The sequence below is a fragment of the Tiliqua scincoides genome, chromosome 1 (genome assembly GCF_035046505.1).
Source record: "Tiliqua scincoides isolate rTilSci1 chromosome 1, rTilSci1.hap2, whole genome shotgun sequence".
NCBI classification, from domain to species: Eukaryota; Metazoa; Chordata; class Lepidosauria; order Squamata; family Scincidae; genus Tiliqua; species Tiliqua scincoides.
This window is the reverse complement of record NC_089821.1, coordinates 228,401,096-228,423,701: the sequence shown is the minus strand read 5'-3', so window position 1 is coordinate 228,423,701 and position 22,606 is coordinate 228,401,096. Positions and strand designations below refer to the sequence as shown.

General features: G+C 42.8%; 1 protein-coding gene across 1 annotated transcript in view; it reads left to right on the top strand.

Moving 5' to 3' along the window:
* PCNX2 (pecanex 2) overlaps positions 1-21,059 on the top strand; it is a 150,043-nt gene extending 128,984 nt beyond the window's left edge. The window contains exons 29-34 of the mRNA XM_066611442.1: positions 7,878-8,022; positions 9,721-9,951; positions 11,716-11,990; positions 12,552-12,730; positions 17,924-18,384; positions 20,886-21,059. Of these exons, the coding sequence (XP_066467539.1) occupies positions 7,878-8,022; positions 9,721-9,951; positions 11,716-11,990; positions 12,552-12,730; positions 17,924-18,384; positions 20,886-21,059 (1,465 nt within the window). The remainder of the gene's footprint in view (positions 1-7,877; positions 8,023-9,720; positions 9,952-11,715; positions 11,991-12,551; positions 12,731-17,923; positions 18,385-20,885) is intronic.
* Positions 21,060-22,606: the final 1,547 nt, after the last annotated feature.

Sequence of the window (22,606 nt, the reverse complement as noted above, 5' to 3'; positions counted from 1 at the left end):
GGAGAGGTGAGATCCATTGCTCTGACTCTGAATATAGAAGATCTTGCATGTGTCAACACAGATACCGCACAAACTTCTGATCAGGTTTCTAAACATTCGAGGCTCCATCCAAAAGGTATTTGCAGGCTTGCAGTACCACAAAGGAAAAGAGGAAGATACAGAACACCATGAAGCAGTTTGCAGCCAGTCCCTTTTGGCATGTCAGCATCTATAGCATATGGAGTGAGGCTTTTGTCCAACCCCCATTTTGCCTTTAACAAACCCAGTCTAGTTCTTACAATAGTCCTGTATCTGCGTTTACCTGTCCTTCTGAATGAGAGTTATGGGTGGAATGGCTCCCAGATGAACCTGCAACTGGTTTGGCAGTGCATGGGTCTGAAGCTTGTCTTGGATATCTTCATGTCCACAAAACATGACCTGTCAGAAATATGTAGGTGTTTCAAAACTGTGCATGATATGCAATCTCATGCAATATATTCCAAGGAGACATCTGTCCCATGCCTTTACGTATGCCTCTTTGCTCTTGTTCCTTGGTTAGCAGTCATATACCATCCGCCACCACACATGCACATAAAGGGCCTAGGAGACGGGGGTAAAGGGGGTAATTTGTACCTGGGCCCGGGGTCCAAAGGGGGGCCCTGGAGTCAAAGGAGGGGCCCCAGAAATTTCCTGGGATCTTACGTTTTCCTATCTACTCAAACTTGTTGCGTGCACAGGATGCTGGGGACGCTACTGATGCCATGTGGGTTGGTAGATCTGGGCTCCAAAGACTTTTCCAGCTGTCTCTACCCTCCCTTTACCCTGTTTTGCCCCTCCCTGCCCCTATTCTGCTTGCCCGTCACCACTCTCCCCCACTCTGTTTCACCCCTCTCTCTTTGCAAAGGGGCCTAAAAGAAACTGTGTAATCCCTGATAAAATTCCTCTCAGAGGCCCTGTGCGCATACTACCAAACAGATGACTGGCACTGTTGGAACTGACCGTGTTGACCCTCTGTTTGGGGATGTGCCTGCATTCCTCCCCACTCCAGCAAGGATGACCCCCATGCACCATCCCAGTACGAGGGGTTTTGCTTTGGTTTTAATACTGCAGCACCTTTTTGTACTTTTGAAGTACAGTAGGCCCTCCTTATTCATGGGTTTGGCACCCACAGATTTGACTCAACGCAAGTGCTGAGCCAGAGGGAGTCTCCTCTTCTAGCATTCTGTAAAGCAAGAAACATGGCTGCTTGGTGTCACAGCAAAGGAAAATAAATAGGAAATGGGTGGGGCGGAGAACCATGGATAACAGGTACCACATCCTCAGATACAGGGGAATGCCTGTGTAATGTAACTAGAAAACAGACAAATTTACTTCCTACCAAAGCTTTTGAGACTGAGAGAGAAAGTCATTCTCTCTGTTTGGCAAATTTAGCTTCATTGGCCTGACATCAATTCATAGCTACTTCTAAGTAGATTTGGAATAAGCTTGCACTTAACATTCTGTCCCTTTCCAAAATACCTACTTTAATTCTGCATTGTGATCTCATTAGTTTAAATATTAACAACCCCATAAAAGATGAAAATCTCATTCAAATTGAATTATGTTACAGGAACTGAATTATACTATTTGGATGTGTGGGTGTGGGGGCGTGCGTGTGGGATTATTTGTACAGAAGCTTAACTAACTCTGGCTAAGAAAGCATGATACAAAATAGCACATTAGAACCATGTTTAAATTATCCCATCTCTAAGCAATGGAAAAACCGTTTCAGAAGCCATTTATGACTTAGCATGGAAGTCTGGTGCTCAAAGGAAAGAAGCTAAACAGAACAGTCCTTTGCATATGCCCCAATGTGTTTAGAAGGATTTATTCTGAAGGGGACGCGCAAAGGATTGAAGCCAAGGATCCATTGGCCTTGCCCAAGTGAGCAGCACTCAGCAAGCTTTCTGGGTTTCTGTGTGCTAAAACTGACCTGCTAGACTGAAAGAAAGGAAAAACCCCTAAGGGAGACTTTGAGATTAAGCAAGTTAGCTAAAGCTTCCAAATGACCTCATTAAAGTCTTCAGAACAATGCATATTAAACTGAGGAACTGCAAGAGAAGTGAACTAATAGATATGCTGACCATTGAAAAGAGAAATTCAGGCAGTTCTAAAAAACTTCACTGCTGTAATAACATTTGCATATTTTAGATCATTTCTGTTTTCATAAACTGATCTCATCATACAGCATTGAAAGACATATAAAATATTTAAAATAATTGAGCTATAGAATTGTCTGCTGCTATTTTGTTCCTAATGCTAATTTCCTTTGCAATAGCAGTGCTTGCGTTTAAGATGCTGAATGGGCTCTTTCCATCCAGGCAAACTGATTCTCCAGTGTAGTTCTATAATCTGAATTATCTCCAGTCAGGGTGTATTAAAAACTTTTCACCAACATCTTTGTTGCTGCAGCTGATGTCTTGTAAGGCCGTTGCCATAGTTGTTAACATTATTATTGGTATTTCGTAAATATGCAGGCTCCTTAGTAATGAATTCAAATCCTATTGCATGCAAGTACAGGTGTGCTTGCCACTTTCCCATTCCCACTTTCCTATTCCCATTGTCATGCAGTTAGGTCATCAAGTGAACAATCAGTCCAATCTATTGCCTTTGTTGTGTAAACAGACACTCCCTCCCTGACACTAGCTGGCTGCATAGGCTACTGGAGATAGATTGCTTCTTCTTTGCATTAAGAGCCTCTCTGTTGTGTAAACAGACACTCTGCTGCAGGCTGTGGGAGATGTGATTGCTTAATTAAGAGCATCTTTATTGTGTGTTGACCACCATCATATATGCAATCCATCATTAAGCGAACAGTTGTTAAGTGGTGCATGCCCATATAGCAAAAAGATGTTCTGTGCTTTACAATTAATAGTAAATATCGTTGCACTTTCTCAAGCTGTAAGGCTTCTGCTTACACCAAGCTGCAAAAAGCACATTCAGTGATGATGCAAATTATCTTTAAGGAACTTTTGATGGCTGTGTAGTCCAGGGGTGGCCCACCTCTGTCAAGTGTGCTACTAGTGGCCCATGGACACTTTCAAAGTGATATTCATGAACTCACCTGTCATGGCGATTCTAGTGGGCTACGGCAGGGCAAAGACGTCAGAGTGGAGGCTCAGCTGATCACATGGGCCAGAGAAACCACTCAAGCAGGTCCGGAGAGGATCAAAATAAGGTAGAGTGGCACATTCAAGATTATGTACATAAAAAGTGGCACATAGCCTGCTGGGAGTTGGCCACTCCTATTGTAGACCATGTTTTCACAGTCCCAAACTGAACTCTGGGTCATTTAAGAGAAAATGTGATGGAGCAGATGGATTTTGCTACCATACATCATGCTACTTGTATTTAGTACACAAATAGCAAACATGTGCAAGGGTGGAAATTAGGCGGCAAATGGAGTCATAACACCAAACCCACCACCTTGTGTCAGCCGTCACCAAGAGGGCAGTTTGCTTGGAGAGGTTGCAGTTGGCCTGCTTTCAGCTTTGTATCAGTGGAGTTGGCTCAAAAAATGGACTGCAGCCTTCTGGCTGGGCTTATAGAAGAATAGAATTTCCCTAGTCTTAGAACGCTTTAGATTTGGGCCTCACTCCGAACCAACTTGTCTTTTTAAAGAGGATCAAGCAGCTCTTCTCCTACAGAATCTACTTGCCTGGTTACTTGCTACCAACCCTGTTTAGCCTTCCACAGCAGCCTACTTCTCTCATGACTGCGTCTTTAGATCACCTGCCCTAATGCAAAATCTGCCCCTCTGAGGCTTTGGCCCCTGCACAAGCCACACCCTGCAGTATGAACACTGCTTCAGAACAATGCAATTCTATGCTGCAGGGATCTTGTGTTAAGTAGGTTTTGTACAAGGAGATGTGATCGGGATGCCCGTGTGGTTGTGCTAGTCACACATGCTCCCGGATCACGGGCTTCCAACTCTAAAGGGCATACATGTGAAGGAAGCTTCTTGGTATGATAATGACATGTGATGGGATTCAAAGAAAGTTACCCTATGAGTCTTACAAATGCTAGGCATTCTTCCCTGAATTCACATTTGCCTACAGCATACTGGTAACCTTAAAAGAGGTGAACACTCAGAACTATGGCATCTGCCTACTAATATTTCAGCAGTGACAGTACTTTCCTTTTTTCATGTACTGTCTTGACAATATTCTGAAGAAAAGCTTTTAAGAAATTGTATGCCTTTTGCTGTTTGCCAGTTTTATTTTTATAGCTTGCTGCCTAGTGAAACTGAGATTTAGTAATGTATTGTAGCAGAGAATTGACTGGTGCCTTCTTAAACTTTATGTTCTTACAAAGCACCTTTTTGCTGCTCCTGGAATAATGAAGAAAACTCCATTACATGGATGGATTGCATATTCTTAAAATAAATACAACCTGCCCCCAAACGCTTGAATGGCAGTAAAGATATTTTAACATCCTAACATTTCTCTCCAAGGATGCAATCAAACGTACATTCTTGTAAGAATGTTAAAACCATGTCGGGTAGATTAAGTAGCAGCCTGTGGGATTGAAATTGATGCCCCAAAGTCTGGTTTCCTGAAAAGTATGACCTGGTTCCCCCCCCCCCCCAAAAAAAAAAAACAGGCTTCAGGGCTACTGCACAAGTCATTGTTACTAAAAATGTGAATTGTATGTAAACATCTGTTCTTTAGGTCTGAGCGGATTTAGGTAGGCCATCTGCATTAGATCCTGATGTCTTGGCTGGCCCTTGTAGAAAATTGGGTGCAAGTTTTCTTTGGTTGTGACTGCATTTTGTTTTGAACAAGTTGAAAGCATCTGACCACCTAGTTGTCCTCCTGGAGGCTAGGTATGCCTCTTTTTGCAGGATAAGGACCTTAAATGACTGTCGCCCAGACCTTTATGGATTGATCACAGTTCAGTTGACGGCCCTTGACTGCTTGGTTGGGGAGGGCAGTGAGCCATTGGTATGTGGTCATCCTTGCTAGCATCCCCCTGGCATAGCTGTTCAAGATGCAGGCTGTCGGCCCTAATGGGTAGAGGTGCTTGAAAACAGTGTTATTTTAGTCAGACGTAAGCCCATTGCATTCAGTAAGAGGCTGTAATCCTATCTTACTCACTTGAAATAAGCACCTCTACGAATGGGGACATTACAGTGGAAAACCCACTGCCCCAGCTAACAGAGGAATCTCAGATGCAGCTTTCCTTATCTTTGCATCTCCATGCCAAGTATAGCTGCACCTGTTATGCCACTGTCACATAGTTCCGAAAGGTACAGGAGCCCTGGGGTGAGAGAGATGGTAAGTCCACAGTGGAATGGCTGACTTCCCACTAGTCACTGCTGCTGCTGTGTGGTACTTAGTCTCTCCATGACACTGGTGGTGGGAATATCTTTTGGCAAAGTCCTAACCTCTAGGTGTGCTCCAGGTGTGCACAGTCCTACAGAGCAGCTACTCTGCCAGCATGCACGGTCACAAATATGCTGTAAAGCACTTTGTGACAGTGCACTCTCTGGGCCACTGGCAGGAAGGCCAAAGTCTTCCCATGTGCTCTGGCAGAAGAAGCTACACATATAGAGCAGGTAAGCACCAGTGCAGGGGCAGAATGGGGTGGAGTGCCAGTGGGGGTGAGGGTGGGTGGATTGGGCCTGGGAGGGAGCAGGCTTGGCGACACCAGCACGTACTGTATCCTGTCCCCCTTCCCGAACCTGATCCACCAGCACGAATAAGCTCAGACTTGCACCAGCAATTCTGCAAACAATACGTGAATGTTCCCTTACCTTTCATAGACCTCCATCATACAAAATTCTCCTGCAGGATGCAGCGCAAACCATGCTGGCACTGCTGCATCAGTGCAGGGAAATTTGCGCTAGATTAGGCTGCCCGTGTTTGCATGTTGGGACACTACCTCATTGCATGCAGAGAGATAGGGGGATGAATGAAGGACAACAGGCTCTGCTTATGACTTTCTGCTCATGGTTGTGAGTACTTCAGGTGTGTTTCCTTTCTGCATGTGTTTAGGGCTTCACATGTTGGGGACCACAGAGTAGTCACTGAGACAATACTCAACCATCTAATATAGGGTATTGCACTGAAATGCTTTCTGCAGTTGCTGTTGATGGAAAGATTTTCAGGTTCTTGTCACTGACGCAGTGCTAAACAGTCACAGACCTTTTAAAAGGGTTTCAAAGCTTTATTTACAGCTCTTTACAGATTAATTGATTCGTTTGCCCTCAGCTTCTTTCTTAGTTTCTCAGAGAACCACACCCAGAACCTCATATTCATACCTTGAAACAAACAAGTTACCCATGTGACACTGCATGTCACTTCCACCTCCTTATTTGGCATATTATGACACTGGTGCCTGGTTCCAGCCCTAACTAGGAAGTCATTTTACCCTTCTAAGGAAAAGTTCCTGTCCCACAACTTTGGTTACACAAGACCTTGGAATTTTCCTTTTTGGGAAAGCCATGATGTACGCGTTGTCTTTGCTCAGGTCACCCTGACATAATGGCTATCCTGTTTTTAAGAGAAACACCAGTCTTTTTCTTGGCTCCTATTTCAGTTATTTTTCTCATCTGAAGAGAAGTTAGGTTAACTCTCTAAAATCTCTATCACTGTTACCCTGGATCTGAGGGAACATAGTAGTGTAGGTTGGTTGGAATCCTATGTAACCATGTCCCCTGGTGTGCTCGATTTTCCCCTTTGTGCTGATTAGTCCTGCTAGAATAAGGTATTGTTAAGCTAAGGTTGTAGTGCATTGGGGTTGGGTTAGATCAAACTTGGCTTTCTACATATGCAGGAGGCCTCTTGGTGCCTGTACAGTGTGGAGGAAGAGGGGAGAGGTGTGGATGCAGGTCAGCATCTGCTCAGCCAATATATCTTCTGCACATGATGTGACACATTGGCCTGGCCAACCTTGGGCCAGCATGATGCGGTATGGCCTAGAACAACTCTCCTCTGGGCTGCTCCTGGCTATTTAAAGAGAATTAACAAAGGTACAAGCCTGTGATTTTCCAACCAGTTAGCTGCCCTAAGATAGCATTCATCCCAAGATAACCCAGTAGATGTTCTTGGGGATACTGTTTACCAGTAGGGTACTGGAAATTTGGAGCCTATGTGCTTTGCAGTACTAGGATGTTTTCCTATCAAGCTGCCATCAATAAAGTTTCTTTTTTTAATGTTTATTTATTACAAATACAGGACAGGAAATGGGATGGACTTAGGGATAGGACTACACAGGTTATAAATTTTCAACCATTGTAACTTGGTCAGGTTTGTCTGTAATTCTTGTTCTCCTCATCTTGGTTTGTTCTTGTTCTGGTCAGAATCCTATCCTGACCAGTGATTAAATCTCTGTGACTTACAAGTTGGTTTGCCTAAGCAAGCATTTTTCTCACAGCGGCGGAGTCATGTAACTCACAGTGATGGACCTAGTGCTGGGCAAATGGGGAAAATACCCCGGGCATTGAGCCCACATGACTCCAGGACTGCATGGGAAGCCATACTGAGGCTCTCCGACGCAACTGGAATCAGTACTTGCAGTTTTCTGGGAATACTGTTTGAGGCAGCAGGAAAACCTCATAATGCTTCGCTGGTCTGTCTTGGAGTCGCATGAGGCTCTGCTTCGTTGGTAAGCATGGGGGGACAGCGTGGGGTGGGGGAGTGGCATGGCGGACCTTTGCCCGGGGCCTTGAGGGCAGGTCCGTTACTGTAACCTCACTCTGTATTTTAAAGGCCATGCTCAAATATGCAGTTCAGCATGCTTACACTGAAACCAATAGAATATGTTCTGGGTTGCAGCTGCTCTTAATAGAGGGAAGAGATACATTGTTTTGAATTTGTTAAATGGGGAGGTCTGCAACTTATGTCATTATTCTACAGTTTAGATTCCTTTCTGTACGGACTCCATGCCTTGTTCAAAGGAGATTTTCGAATAACCTCAAGAGATGAGTGGGTGTTTGCAGATATGGACCTATTGCACAAGGTTGTTGCTCCTGCAATTAGAATGTCATTGAAGCTTCATCAGGCAAGTATTCCCCCAGGCAAGCTTCCCTGCAGAAGTAACACTGCTGGTATTTAATATTTTTAAATAGAATTCTTATAGTGGTGGCAATATGCAAGGTATAAAAAAAAGAACAGAATGCTCACAAAGTGGCCCAAAGAGACATGAAACCCAAATGAAAGAGCAACCGTGTGATTGTGGTTTTCTTTGGAAAAATTTACGTTCCAGAAATAAAATCATTAATTGCTGGGGGCTGAATCCTGCAATTCTAAGCAGGCATATTTTAAATCACTTCCATGTTCTACTTGCCAGAAAACTCACTTACAAACCATAACAAATTGGTCTATCAGCTCCCTATGTCAACAAATAAATTGATACGCATGAATGATTGTTTTTCAGGAAAATTGTTTTTCAGGCAAACAGCTGAACATTGTGTCAATTCTCCTAAGCACTGTAACTGCTCACCTGTTCCTTTCAAAATGGCTTGTGCCACTGGCACATTCTAAATTTGGGGGCAGACATTTCTTGAGATCGCTAGAATCCAGCAGGTCTGGCCAGTGGCATAGCTAATGATCGTGTAGCCCAGTGCAGAGCTCAAAATGATGCCCTGGAAGTAATGTCACAACCGGAAGTGACGTCATGCCCAGGCTTTTTTGTTTTTGTTTTTTAAAGTGCCTCTCTAGCAGGGGTAACTGTTAGTATACATGGAAAAAAGAGCTGACTCATACTAACACCTTATTGGTTTCATGCTGTATCATAATAACATCTCATTGGCTCTCAGAACAACCAGTCTCCTAGGTCAGTTTTGAGTTAAGAAAACCCACTTTTTGTTCCATAAGGCAGTTGTGTTTTCACATTCTGGTTAATTAGTCATAACTTTGGATAGAATGCAGATATTCCAATGTAGTTTGGTTCATTGCATTCTTCATTAAATTACCTTTCCAATGATATATAACATGATGGAGTTATTCATACATACCAAGATTTTCACAATTTTGGCCATTAGTTTCAAGCTCAGTTTGTTGCCTCCCTAAAGTTTGTTGCTCGGTGCAACTGCTACCCTCTGCACCCTCTTAGCTATGCTGCTGGGTCTAGCAGTAGTAGAATGGTTTTGAAGCAAATTAGAGACAATGACATCATCACAGCAAAGAGGGTCTTCTGCACCAATAAGGTGTGGCCTACACATACAGTGAAGCCTTCAGAGCTAACTGGCAGCAGAAACTGCTTTCAGAACATGGAAGGACATGGGCAAAGCTTCAGTAGAATCCATATGAGAAGCACAGTTGCACTTACGTAACTATATCTGGAGCATAACCCAGTGGCTTAGCCCATCTCTACCTGGGGTGAATATGATTGTTCATGTTTTCAGTTTTATACTCTTCAATCCTGAATTTCAGGACACATACTCTCTAACTCTCTAACACATATTGGGTATTCATCTCATAAACTAATCAGGTTTCCAAAGGGCTTCAAGGGAATTCTTTCAGGTCTCTTTGGAATTCACTTAACTGGGATGTGAATTCTGGTTTTTTGGATTGTGAAAGTGCCTCTAGCCTGAATCCCCATACTCCTGGATCATGTTGATCTTAAAGAAACAACCTTTTGCAACTGAAGCTGAGCTTTCTTACTGACCTGCTAGAAACGAGTCTGAGCATTTGGCTCTTAACCGATGTCTCTTCTCAGAAATTCCTGATCATAGCCATGCCTGTCATTTAATACTAGGACCAGTTTACCTGTCCGGATGAATACGAGGACTCTGCAATCCTTTATGAGGCAATTCAGTCATTTGAAGAAAAAGTTGTGATTTGCCATGAAGGAGACCCTGCCTGGCGTAGCGCTGTTCTTTCAAACAAGGAGGAGCTGCTCACTTTGAGGCATGTTGTAGATGAAGGAACAGATGAATATAAAATAATTATGCTGCACAAAAGCTACCTGAGCTTCAAAGTTATCAAGGTACCACAGTTACCTAATGTTAATTGTTTCACTGTTAGGCTCATAATGTTGCTTTTTAAAAGAACAAAAAACTGTGGCTTTTCCCATTCCAGAAACTCTAGTCTAGTGGATAGCAATTGTTTTTCAGTCCTGTTTTTTGTACACTTGAACACACACATATTAGGGCTGCACAATTTAGTTAGTTGACCTAGTGAAAATCCTTTGACAGATTAAAAAGTTTATCCCAATCAGTTGGAATTTTTTAAAAAATGTTGGTTATTACCAATTCAAAGGTAACAGAAGAAATACTGCTCTTCTGCATAAGAAAGCATCTGAGATGGCACCTGCTGGGAAAAATGCATGCATAGTTTCAAGTGGGTACTTTCCTCTTCAAAACTAGTGCTTTATTCATATGCAAATATATCTGTGTGTGTGTTTTATTAAAATCCATATGATTCATCTACTTAGTTTCTTTTGAGTGACAGCCCGTGCCATCCATATAATCTGGCACAGTTTGTGTTTTTGAACTCATGTACTATACAAATTCATGGGCTTTTCTTAAGGAGTTTCCCACCATACATGTTTAAATTATCAGAATTCCTCAGTTTGCCAAAAGTGTGTTAATCCCTTCCATGTTTAAAAACCAAGGGGTATGGCAAGCTAAACAGCCAACTGATTAGCTCTCAGTTTGCTTTGCTTTTAATACTAAAAGGGGGAGCTCTACATCTACTCCTAGGTGCAAAAGAGGGAAAATAAGATGATTGCTGGGCTGGGGCACCTTCCTTATGAAGAAAAGCTAAGGTGTTTGCGCCTCTTCAGCCTAGAAAAGAGACGCCTGAGGGGGGACATGATTGAGACATACAAAATTATGCATGGGAAGGATAAAGTGGATAGAGAGATGCTTTTTACACCCTCACAAAACACCAGAACAAGGGGATAGCCACTAAAATTGAGTGTTGGGAGAGTTAGGACAGACAAAAGAAAATATTTCTTTACTCAGAGTGTGGTTGGTCTGTGGAACTCCTTGCCACAGGATGTGACGGCATCTGGCCTGGGTGCCTTTAAAAGGGGATTGGACACATTTCTGGAGGAAAAATCCATTATGGGTTACAAGCCTATGTCAGATGTAAGGGAGGGCACCAGGATGCAGGTCTCTTGTTATCTGGTGTGCTCCCTGGGGCATTTGGTGGGCCACTGTGAGATACAGGAAGCTGGACTAGATGGGCCTATGGCCTGATCTAGTGGGGCTGTTCTTATGGTCCTTTTTAATGTGAAAAAGCTAGCAGTTTGGCCATTACTCAGCTATGCTACAAGACTCTAATCAAAAAGATCTTTTATGGAACTTTCGGGGTTAACCCTCCAGAGGTTGAAATCCCAATATTTATAGGATTAAAAGGCTGCAGCTTTTAGTATTGGGCAGGGAATGAGGGTTGGGAAGCAAGCCTTGCTTGCTTGAGCCTGCTTGCATTCAAATAACCTCCCTGTTTGAGCCAGGGAGTTTGATACCACACACTCCTGTTTGAAGGCTCATGACATCTTCATCACTTTTCACTTTATCCCATTTAAAAGACTGGTATAGCACTGATCAGTGACTTTTTTAACAATGCTACATAAACAAAAACAAAGCAAACTCTTTAAAAGACCGGAAGACTCATAGGCTGCTTATTCCAAAATTGTTGCATTTGTCTTCACCAAGCAGTCCTGCAAAGCAAGCAGCTTTCTTTTCAGGATTGCAACCTGAATTTCATGAAAAAATGTCTTCATATGATCTATTGTTTTGTTTAGGTTAACAAGGAATGTGTCAGAGGGCTCTGGGCTGGACAGCAACAGGAGCTGATTTTTCTACGCAATCGCAACCCAGAGCGAGGCAGTATCCAGAACAATAAACAGGTTTTAAGGAACCTGATTAACTCTTCATGTGATCAGCCCTTGGGCTACCCTATGTATGTTTCCCCTTTAACCACATCATACATAGGAACCCACAGGCAGCTGAAGAACATCTGGGGTGGACCAGTTAGCTTGGGCAACATCAAAACATGGTTTCGAAACAAGTGGCTTAGGTAAGCACATGGTACATTGTTGAACTGTAGTATGCTGTTCAGAAGAGAGACCTTCGATAACCTCTAAGAGCATGTGGGTCATCTTGGGGCTTTCAAAATATGAGATTAGGGTCCTCAAAGAGGCACATAAATTGCTGAGGGGTATTCAACCTTCTTAACTCTGTCAGTCCAGCCTAATGTGTACATCTTGATTGGGTCAGGATATATGTACTGACCTGCCTGCCTCTCACCCACTTCCTAATTAGAGTAAGATGGGCAGCTTGTATGATTTGCGTGCTGATCCTTTTATTCTCATGCAACTAGAGCAGCTCACTGTTTTATCTGCTTTGCTGCTTATGTGACACTTCTCCCTATATCTCATTTCCACTATTTTATTTCAAAGATCCTGGCCAAGATTCAGCACTGCCTGGGCTCTCTGTCCAAGCTCAATCTCACAGCTGTCAAAAATGTGATATGATTTGTACATACCTTTTTGCTTGCAAGAAATAATGCATGCAAAGCTATTCTTTTGTCCCATGGATGTGGTTGACAGCTTGGTGGGCCTGTTCGTTTGTTAAACAGAATGCGGAAAGACTGTCATCCGAACCACAACAGTGGAGGCAACCTTGACGAAGGAGACAGTCGAAGTGGGTCTTCTTCCAGTAATCCAGCTAATAACGCAAGCCAAAGCAGCAGCTCCCAACACACCAGAAACAACACACCCCAGATGCAGCCTTCCTTATTTACTGCTCAGTTTCCAGGTATTTATTTTGTGTTAGCATGATGTGTTTGTTGCCCAAAGTCACTTGGGGCAAAGAAAGGAACAGTTCCCATTTGATCAGAAGAAGTTATTGTTGCATCTAAACCGCAGTTGTAGCACTTCCTTTTTCAAGAGCTGTCTAGCAGGGATTGGTGGTAATTTTCAAATATCTAAAAGATAGTGGAGGCAATACCAGGACTAGGTTCCTTGACCCCTGGGACAAAGCCCTGCATTTGGGTGCCTCTGCCTACACCTAATGGCAGTATCACTGTCACCAGTGAGTAGCGTTCAGAAGTTAGTATGGCCAGGTGGGCCTTCTGACATCATCCCAGAGAAGAAGCAGTGTGGTTCAATGGCAGAGCACATGGTTTTTCTTGCAGAATGTACCAGGTTTGATCACTAGCATCACAGAGGATGAGAAAGAGCTCTGCCCAAAGAACCTAGAGAGATACTGCCAATCAGTATAGATAATACTGGGACAGATGGACCAAGGGGTCTGACGGTGTCAGACAATTTCATTTTCAACTTCCAGAAAGGAAAAGGGAGGATTGAGTTGAAGAGATCCTGTACTTGTAGGAGGTTGGACTTCATGACCCTCCAGGTTACTTTCAAATTAATGGACTTAAGTGTGCTTTAAAAAGCTTTTGGTGGATTGGATTGTGGCCATTGATTCTGTGCTTGCTTGCTTGCTTGACCTTTTTTCCTGTCTTTAATGGACAAGGAGGGAAATGATCTTCCCATAAATAAAAATTATAAGTTTAAAATAGCTGCTGCTGCTACTAACTTGGTCTGACACTTGCATAATATCCCTGTTCACTCCCATAAACTGACATTGACGTAATTGGGAAAGCAAGCTTAATTGTAAAATAATGATCTTACAGTGCCCAGGGGTTTGATGTTTCTTAATTTAAAACGTAACTTTATTGTCCAGCATCTCTTCCTCTGCAAATGCAGTTATAGCTATTTATGACCTCTTGAATAAAATCAGGCATGGTGGGAGAGGCTAGGGTACCACAGCAGTGTCCTAACGGTAGTGCACAGAAGAGCCTTTGTTTCTTAAGTGTTTGCAGGGATTGCATAATTTATGTGCCAATATGGGTGGTCTACTGTGTAGCATTGTAACCACTGAGTTAGGGATGAATATGGAATTTTTTTGTACAGCGGTCAGCTTAGCTGTTTAAATTGTGAACAGATGTTTGGCCACATTTGGCTGTGAGCATACCAGCACATCCGAGTCCCCCATCTCGCTTCCTCACTATATTTTTTATTTAAAGAAATTAGCATTAAAGTATTCAACTGTTCCAGGGACAGAATTCAACCCAGACCCTGGATTGTCAAGGAATTGACATGCCCAAGGAAGTGTGCTGTTAGAACAGCACTCTGCAGGGAAGGCATGTCCCTAATTACACTTCACAACCTTAAGACACCCTGCTTCCTTTGAAAGAGCAAAGACATCTGAAGCGGCACATTCAAAGGCGTGCCAAAGGATTAATCACACTACACCCCTTTAATGGGAATCGCAGAGCTTTTACACAGGGGGCACAGCCCTTCCAAGAACAATATGCTTTGTATTAGTCCAGGCAGTATAAATACTAATGCATTGCTAGCGGAACAGGAAGATACTCCCTCTGTTCTCCATCAGCTATAATTATCGGCTCAGTGGAGCTGCTGCATATGTATCTAGCGGCACATTGCTGTGAAAGTCAACTTAGTACCAACTTGAGTGGAAAGCAGCTGTACACCTATCCATCATTGTGATGGGGTGGGAGAGCAATACAGTTGGTGACAGTCCAAAAGTGGAGACTGATATAAGTTACCAAGGAATGTTGGAAATCTTGGCTTTTCTGGTGAATGTCCAAAAATATATGCATCTCTTTTATACGTCTATAGATATTTCAGTGGTTGCTGTGCTGGCAATTAATTTAAATGCAGGTTCCTAACATCCAATAGTCAATACCGACAGTCACCACGTTGCCAAAAGTCGTAAGCGGTAAGGTTCAGTAGAAGCTACACTGAAGCTCTGTACATGCACATGAATATAGGCCCCCCCTTTCCAATGGACAGACCTTTTCATTAAGCCATTTCTGCCAACTGTTGCATATATGCAACAGGGACCAGGCAAAAATGGGTACTGTGATGATTGCTCACTGGGCTGCCCCAAGACATTTTGCTGTCTGAGGCAAAGGACAAACAGTTACTGTAATAATGCAGTTTTCACAACACTGTTATGTGAATTTTTTTTGACTTCTCAAAAAGGTTGGGGACAGAAGAGACTGATTAAGGTCATAATAAAATCTTATACATACTTCATAGAGTCTCATGCTGCTCTGAGGCAATCATCTCTCTACCTATATACATAACTTGTGTTACCACAAGTGCTCAGTGACACATGTAAGCGTTCTTATATGTGAACCAAACCTGCATTTTTGTGAGACCTTCAGTAGTAGTTGGCTCCTATCACGACTCACTGGAAGTTGGTATTTGCCAGAAATGAGCAAATACAGTATTTATTGAGATAAATTCACAATAAGAGGGAAAACAAAGTAAAAATGCAATGAAACAGATGAACAGTGGCATTCAACCTAACAAGTACCAGTTCTTGAAGGCGACAAGAGAGGGATTGATACGCTAGCTGAAAGGCACAGGGAACCAAGGAGGAAGTGAAAACATAAGCAGAGTGTTCTGAAGAGAGTCATGAAAGAGAAATATGACTCCCTTTGTAGCCTAGAACCCTTGTACAGTCAGCTAAGCATACCTAAGGGAGACTTCTGCCTTAGTTGATTGGAGGAAAACTGTCCCATTTTTCCAGATCACATCTATCTGGAAAAATGGAACTGTGGAATACACACCTATCCACCCACCTGTGGAGAATCATTTTGAACATCCCTCATGGTGTGGATAGAATCCACGCTGTGCTACTGAAGGAGGGCAGAGGACAGGTGAGTGGCTTGGTTTGGGTGGGTCAGGTGAAGAAATGAACACAGTGCTGCTGCTGACTGGTGCACAGTTTGGAAACTGCCGTCTATCTGTCCCATCCCCAGTCCAGTGACAAACATGCAGATGTGTCTGATGTGGAAGAGACCCAGGAACAGCCACAGCTGCACTGATTGTCCCGGGAGGGGGGGGGGAAGGATGACGAAGAGTCCCAGAGCGGACAACAAAAAGGTGGCAGTGAGACTGCATCAGCAGATAGGAGCTTCCTTGCTCATTACACTGCTCTTATCTCTTCACTAGGCTGCCACTGCTCAGCTGCTCCAACAAAGGGCAGATATGCACTGGCTGCTGGTGAGAAACAGAGGCAAAAACTTAGTGAAAGAAGGTTTTTAAGATGTACAGAAAAGGAATGGAGTTATGAAAGTGAGCTGAATGGGGTATATTCAGGTGCATTTCTATTGTTCTGAAAAGGCATCTTAGGTGACCTAAGATGGTGCACAGCTGTGTGAATTAGCGCTCCTACAGTTCAACCGCATCATAGTTGCACCTCACACAGAGTATTAAAATGCTATAGGGCAGAGGTTTAGTTATGCTTACGTTGCGTTCACAGTACTATCCCCAGGTGAGTTAAGAGTTAACAGTACCTTTTTATCCTGGGATTGCAACTCATAGATGGCTTGATGGCCTTGCACACTTTATCGCTGAAGCTTCACTTTTGTATCTGCCCTTCCACCAAGGAGCTCCAGATGGCGTACAAAGGTTCTTCCACTTATCTTCACAACAATCTTGAAAGGTCCGATAGGTTGAGAGATAGTAACTTCAAGGTTAAATAGAGATTTGAGCCCAGGTCTCAGCCACCCTAGTCCAGCACTGTAGCCATACCAGACTGGCTTGCTGTGGCCACTGCAAGCCAGCTATGATGCACACCAATAGAACTGGGGCTTCTGAAAGCATATGGAGTTTGGACCATTGCTCTTGAAGGAACTGCTGATCAAAGCTGAGGTGCTACAAAATAAAATTTGATTTGAGTTCCTAGGAAGTTAATATATTGTTCAAGCTTGCTGTAGTTTTGCTGAGTAGTAATCACTATGCCATCAAAAGACCCTGCTGTTGACAATTTTTAGTTGGCTGGGTAGCAGAGCTAAGCATGCATAAATGTTGCTTTTGAAGTTAGGTTTAAAAGCAACATTTAGAGGCAGCAAAATACTACATGCAAGATGCCTGCTGAGCTTGTTACAGAAAGGCAAGTATTTGCTCAAGCATGTGTTCTGTGCAGTCAGGACTGACTTATTTACTGTCTGAACAAGTCATATGGAACAGAACAAAGCAAAACAAAATCTAGATACAACTTCTCCAGCTAAATGGCTCCTGCTGCTCAGTTAACCTTTTCTCAATTCACTGAGTACTGCCAAGGGGGCTCTAAAGGGCTTCTCTGCAGTCATGAAGACTACAAAGAGCAAGGCACTTAGGTATTTGAAATAGGTCAGCTCCACATTGCTTTCTAGTGCCAGCAATGAAGATTCACCACATTCTCAGGCCACTTCTGCTTAACCTTAATTCTGCTTTGCGCAAAGATATGTTGAAAGTCACACTGACACCAGTGGACAAAGCATTTCTGACTGCTTTTGGTGACCCCAATTTCTTTCTAATTCTTCCCCCTTCTCTTGTGTTCCAGAACTATGTTTGAATATTGAACAAACCACTAAATAGATGCCTGTAAGGTTGCATCATTACAGTGTTATCTCAGTCAGTTTAAATACTGTATTGCACAGGATTCAATTCTGCAGCGTTCACCTTCATAAGCCTTTGATTTCAGTATCCCCAAGCCAGAGAAAGTCACACACATCTGTAGGACTTTTGCTGAAATTCTGCACTGAGTTTCTGTTGATCAAGGTCATCCGGGAAAGCACACATAATACTGTGTTGGCATTTGTCACTTAGGCTGTTCTATGACAGAAGATGCAGTCCTAAACATACGTACATACTTATGCTTGCAGTATAAGTTTGAACAGGGATGTAAAATTTCAGTTACTGTAGCATTTACAGATATGCTGGAAAATGTAAATTATTAGTCATCCAGATTACCAATAGGCATATAGCTTTTTATGGCTCTAAAACCGTTCAGAATTTGCAGCAATACATTATCATAATGGAATCAGTTTAGGATAAAGTACTTTTGTCTATGCATTAATTGAACAGAAGCAGAGCAGAGACATCATTTCCCAGACTAAGTTTCTCTCTCTCTCTTTTTCTTTCTAAGGCAGAAGAAAATTCAGAAGTCAGTCTGCTCAGACACATGCGGCTTTAAATCAAAGGCCCCCTCGGTCAAGCCATTCTGGTCCAATCATAGAAAGTCACCAGCCCTTCATCCAAACTTCCTCTTCTGCACATGAAATTGCCCAAGGGCTTTCTGGCAGCCAGCTCTCCTTCCACAATTCAACAGCCTCCGTGTTCTCACAAACTCCTGTTATCCCTGCACTGGGCCAGCTCACTGTCCAGGAGAGAGCTGGTGTTATGCTCCGGTCCAGTTTGGCCTCTTCTACGAGTTCAACACTCAGTCTTTTGTTTGGCAAGAGAAGTTTTTCAAGCGCTTTGGTAATTTCTGGGCTCTCAGCTGCTGATGGAGGAAACACCACAGATACCCAGTCATCCAGCAGCGTGAACATAGCAATGGGCCCATCGGCCAGAGCAGCAAGCCGTACTATGCAGGAGACCACACGGGTATGACAAAATCACACTGATGGGGAAAAACAAACTGATTGACCTGTTAAGTCATTTATCAAATCAGCCCATCTATTAGTCAATTCCAAGTCTTCTTCCTACCATTTTAAAGCACTCCAGAGTGCTAAAGCAATAAAGACTTCTTAGACCAAGAGCAGCTTGGCAGATCCCTCAGCTGGGACTAGGGGCATAACTTGTATTAATATTACATCATTTGTCATCACCGGAGGGAAACAAAGTAGTGAAATATTATAAAAGGCAAATGGAGGTATCAAAGCTGTCATTTCATATGAAAAGTATGTTTTTCCTCAGGAAAATCTTAGCAGCAGGACAAGTCTGCTGTAGCTGCAATGGTGAAAAGAGTGTGTTTTGCTACCATAGCTAAAACAACAACATAAATTTGGCAAATAGGCAGAGCAGTGGCATTCTCAGCCTGCATCTCTGTCACTAAATAACTGAAAACCACTTATTAAATAGAGTGTTTAAGAAGCTGCATAATGGATCATTGCAATCTCTGCCTCTTTCCTGTCTCTATCCCTGAAAGAATCACATAAGATATTATGTAGCATGCACTACCACAGCTGGGGATGTGGAAAGGTCCCAGCTCAGAATCTAAACCTTGGCAAGAATCAACAGTGTTTCCTGTGCATGCCAAAGGAGTGCACAGGATACTGACAGTTTTCCATTTCCACTGCAGCCCTTGAATTGCAATGGATTTCAGAAGATTTCCAAGCACCTGAGCATTTTTCATGTAGCTGTACGCTTTCATATAGAAGTAGCTAGGAATAGGGGGACTTTGGGCCCTGATGCACACGTGGAAGGCTACATGCAGTCCTCTAAACCAGGGGGTCTCCAAACCCTGACCTGGGGACCACATCCAGCCCTCCAGAGGATTTGATCCTGCAGCACATGGTGATGCTTGGCCATTTCAGCTGACAGCAACCTGCTGACTAGCCAGGTACACAGAGCCTTGTGTGGAGAGATGTTTCCACTGAAGAGACTGCCCTAGAAGGCTCTGCACCTTCAGGGATTCCCTTGGAAAGAGAGCTATTCTGTCTTTTGGGGGGGGGGGAGCAAGAGAAAGGCAAACAGCAAGAGTTACTTCTGCCTGATTCTCAATTCCCCACACACTTTGGAAACTTGAGAGAAGGCATTTCAGATACATTCAATATCTGGATCAGATTGCTGGCCATTCAGTCCCATCTTTCCAACACTTACCAAAATGGCAGCAAAATGGCAGCTGCGTTTCAATGTAAGTAAGTGTAAAGTAATGCACATTGGGGCAAAAAAATCAAAAACTTATTTATAGGCTAATGGGTTCTGAGCTGTCTGTGAGATCAGGAGAGAGATCTTGGGGTGGTGGTGGACAGGTCGATGAAAGTGTCGACCCAATGTGCAGCAGCAGTGAAGAGGGCTAATTCCATGCTTGGGATCATTAGAAAAGGTATTGAGAACAAAATGGCTAATATTATAATGCCGTTGTACAAATCGATGGTAAGGCCACACCTGGAGTATTGTGTCCAGTTCTGGTCGCCACATCTCAAAAAAGACATAGTGGAAATGGAAAAGGTGCAAAAGAGAGCGACTAAGATGATTACTGGGCTGGGGCACCTTCCTTATGAGGAAAAGCTATGGCGTTTGGGCCTCTTCAGCCTAGAAAAGAGGTGCCTGAGGGGGGACATGATTGAGACACACAAAATTATGCACGGGAAGGATAGAGTGGATAGAGAGATGCGCTTTACACTCTTACATAACACCAGAACCAGGGAACATCCACTAAAATTGAGTGTTGGGAGAGTTAGGACAGACAAAAGAAAATATTTCTTTACTCTGTGTGTGGGTGGTCTGTGGAACTCCTTGCCACAGGATGTGGTGATGGCATCTGGCCTAGATGCCTTTAAAAGGGGATTGGACAAATTTCTGGAGGAAAAATTCATTACGGGTTACAAGACATGATGTGAATATACAACCTCCTGATTTTTGAAATGGGCTATGTCGGATGTAAGGGAGGGCACCAGGATGCAGGTCTCTTGTTAACTGGTGTGCTTCCTGGGGCATTTGGTTGACCACTGTGAGATACAGGAAGCTGGACTAGATGGGCCTATGGCCTGATCCAGCGGGGCTGTTCTTATGTTCTAAAGCATGTTTTCTCTTTACAAATTATTTTTCAGATTTCTCCTAACTTATTACTCAATTGTTCCCCAACTCTTTATCCTTCCAACACATTCTTTCCCCAACCCCTCTAAATAATTTCCCCTTAAAAAAAGGTTTTACCAAAAATACTGATTTTCTACCATAGTCTTCCTTTCAAAAATTTCTTTTCAGAATCCATTCCCCTTCCTTTTGTGCAAATCAATTTTCTCCTCTGCTGTCCCCAATCCTTTTCCAAAATCCATTCACCCCTCTTCTGTCCCTAATGTAGTTTTCGTTTTCTGGCCCTTTTTGTTTGAAGGGTTGCTATTAAGACAGTTGTGAAACTTTCTCTCTTTCTCTTTTTAAAGCAATTGTCTGAGGACTATGAAACGAGTGATGCTACCGAATCCAGGCAACCAAGGGATGTAGGAGCTGTGCATGCTTTTCTGATGAGCCACACACTGGAATGCAGAAGAGCCAGCCAAGAGGACATGGCCTTGGAAGACACAGGCTCTCAACACAGCCTTTCAGAAGAGCAATAAGGAATCCACTTTTACCAGGGATAGTGCCCCATCCCTCTGAAATCACTAGGTTTCCTGGAGGTGGTTTTGAAGGTATTTCAAAGTATAACAACAACAACAAAAACTTAAAGGATTTATTTTTTTAAAGTCTTCAGTGGGAACAGCCTTTAGTTTAAAAAAAAAATTACCTTGTGGAAACAAAAGATTCTACAATTGGCATTTAGTACTGTCCAAAAATGCAGTGTAACATCATCTCAGGTTCCTGAAAATTCAACTATGAACCATAAGAAGGAAAGAAAAAAAACTGCCTTGATATTCCTTCCCCTGAAGAAATGCTGTGACTCTTGGGATGGAATTTGGAAAGTGAAGAGGAAGAGAGCAAAATAGCATACTTGAACTAGGACTGAAAATCGGAATGCAGCTCAGTGAAAAAGCACATCGTCGTGATGTCTCGTCGTAAGCAAATAGATGATTGCATGCTAAATAACTGGCATTTTATACATAATGCATCAGAAAGGATTGTTTTTAATTGAAGCAATGAATATGTAATAGAGGAGAAAAGATTAGTGTACTCTCAGATTAGTATGCTGAATCTTTAAAAAGAAAGTCCACAGGAAAGCCTCATTCTTCAGTTTGTTTGAAGTGTTACACAGCTGGCAGTTATGTGCAACAACATATTAATCCAGAAGGTGTTCCACTGCATGCAGCCATAATGAAATAGTATAAAAGTGCCAGGCTTCACATTGCCAAGAACCAAATATAGCCAATGCATGAAAAGCCTTCACAAAGCCAATAGTGCTCCTTATTTGCAAACAACGCAGCTTTCTCTAAAACGTTATTCTTACACACAGCCTTGCATTCCTGTTTGGTCTGACAGAAATCCATGTCTATTACTGAATCCAAGAGACTTAACAGAAATTTAATGTACTGTACTGTAGTATTCTCTCACACACAGACATGTCAATTCTTTTGTAATTAAAGACTTTACAAAGATCAACGTCTGGGTTTTCTAAAGCCTGTAAGAAATGCACACTTTCCACTTTTTGTTGCCCTAACAAGCCACAGTCAGTTTTGCATACAAATGCTGGTGGATCCTTCACAGCCAGGGATTATCTGAAAGGTTCTACAACCAGGGGACAAAAATGTGCATTGCCTGACAGCAGATGGAAACATAAATACTGATTTTAATATCAGGTCCTAGTTTAAAAAAAATAAAATTCAGCAGAGCATTATAATGCTATATCACAAAAGCTTTCAAGATCTAGCCAACTCTGCAGCACTCATATGTCCACTGTCGAATTCCTTCAATGCACACTCAGCCCCCCCCCCATAACTATCCAGCTATGAACTGTTGTCCCCTTACACTAAGCTATGTTTGGGGGGAGAACACTGGAAATGACCATAGCAGTTTCCCAAACTGATTTTTATCAGTTCTAGCTGATTTTTTCCACCAACAAGACAACCCAGTGATGCTGATTGACTAATCCTCACATGCAGAGAAGATAACCATGCTTTTGTGAAGAAAAAAGAATACATGTTGTATATAATGAAAGACTTTTGGTGCATCC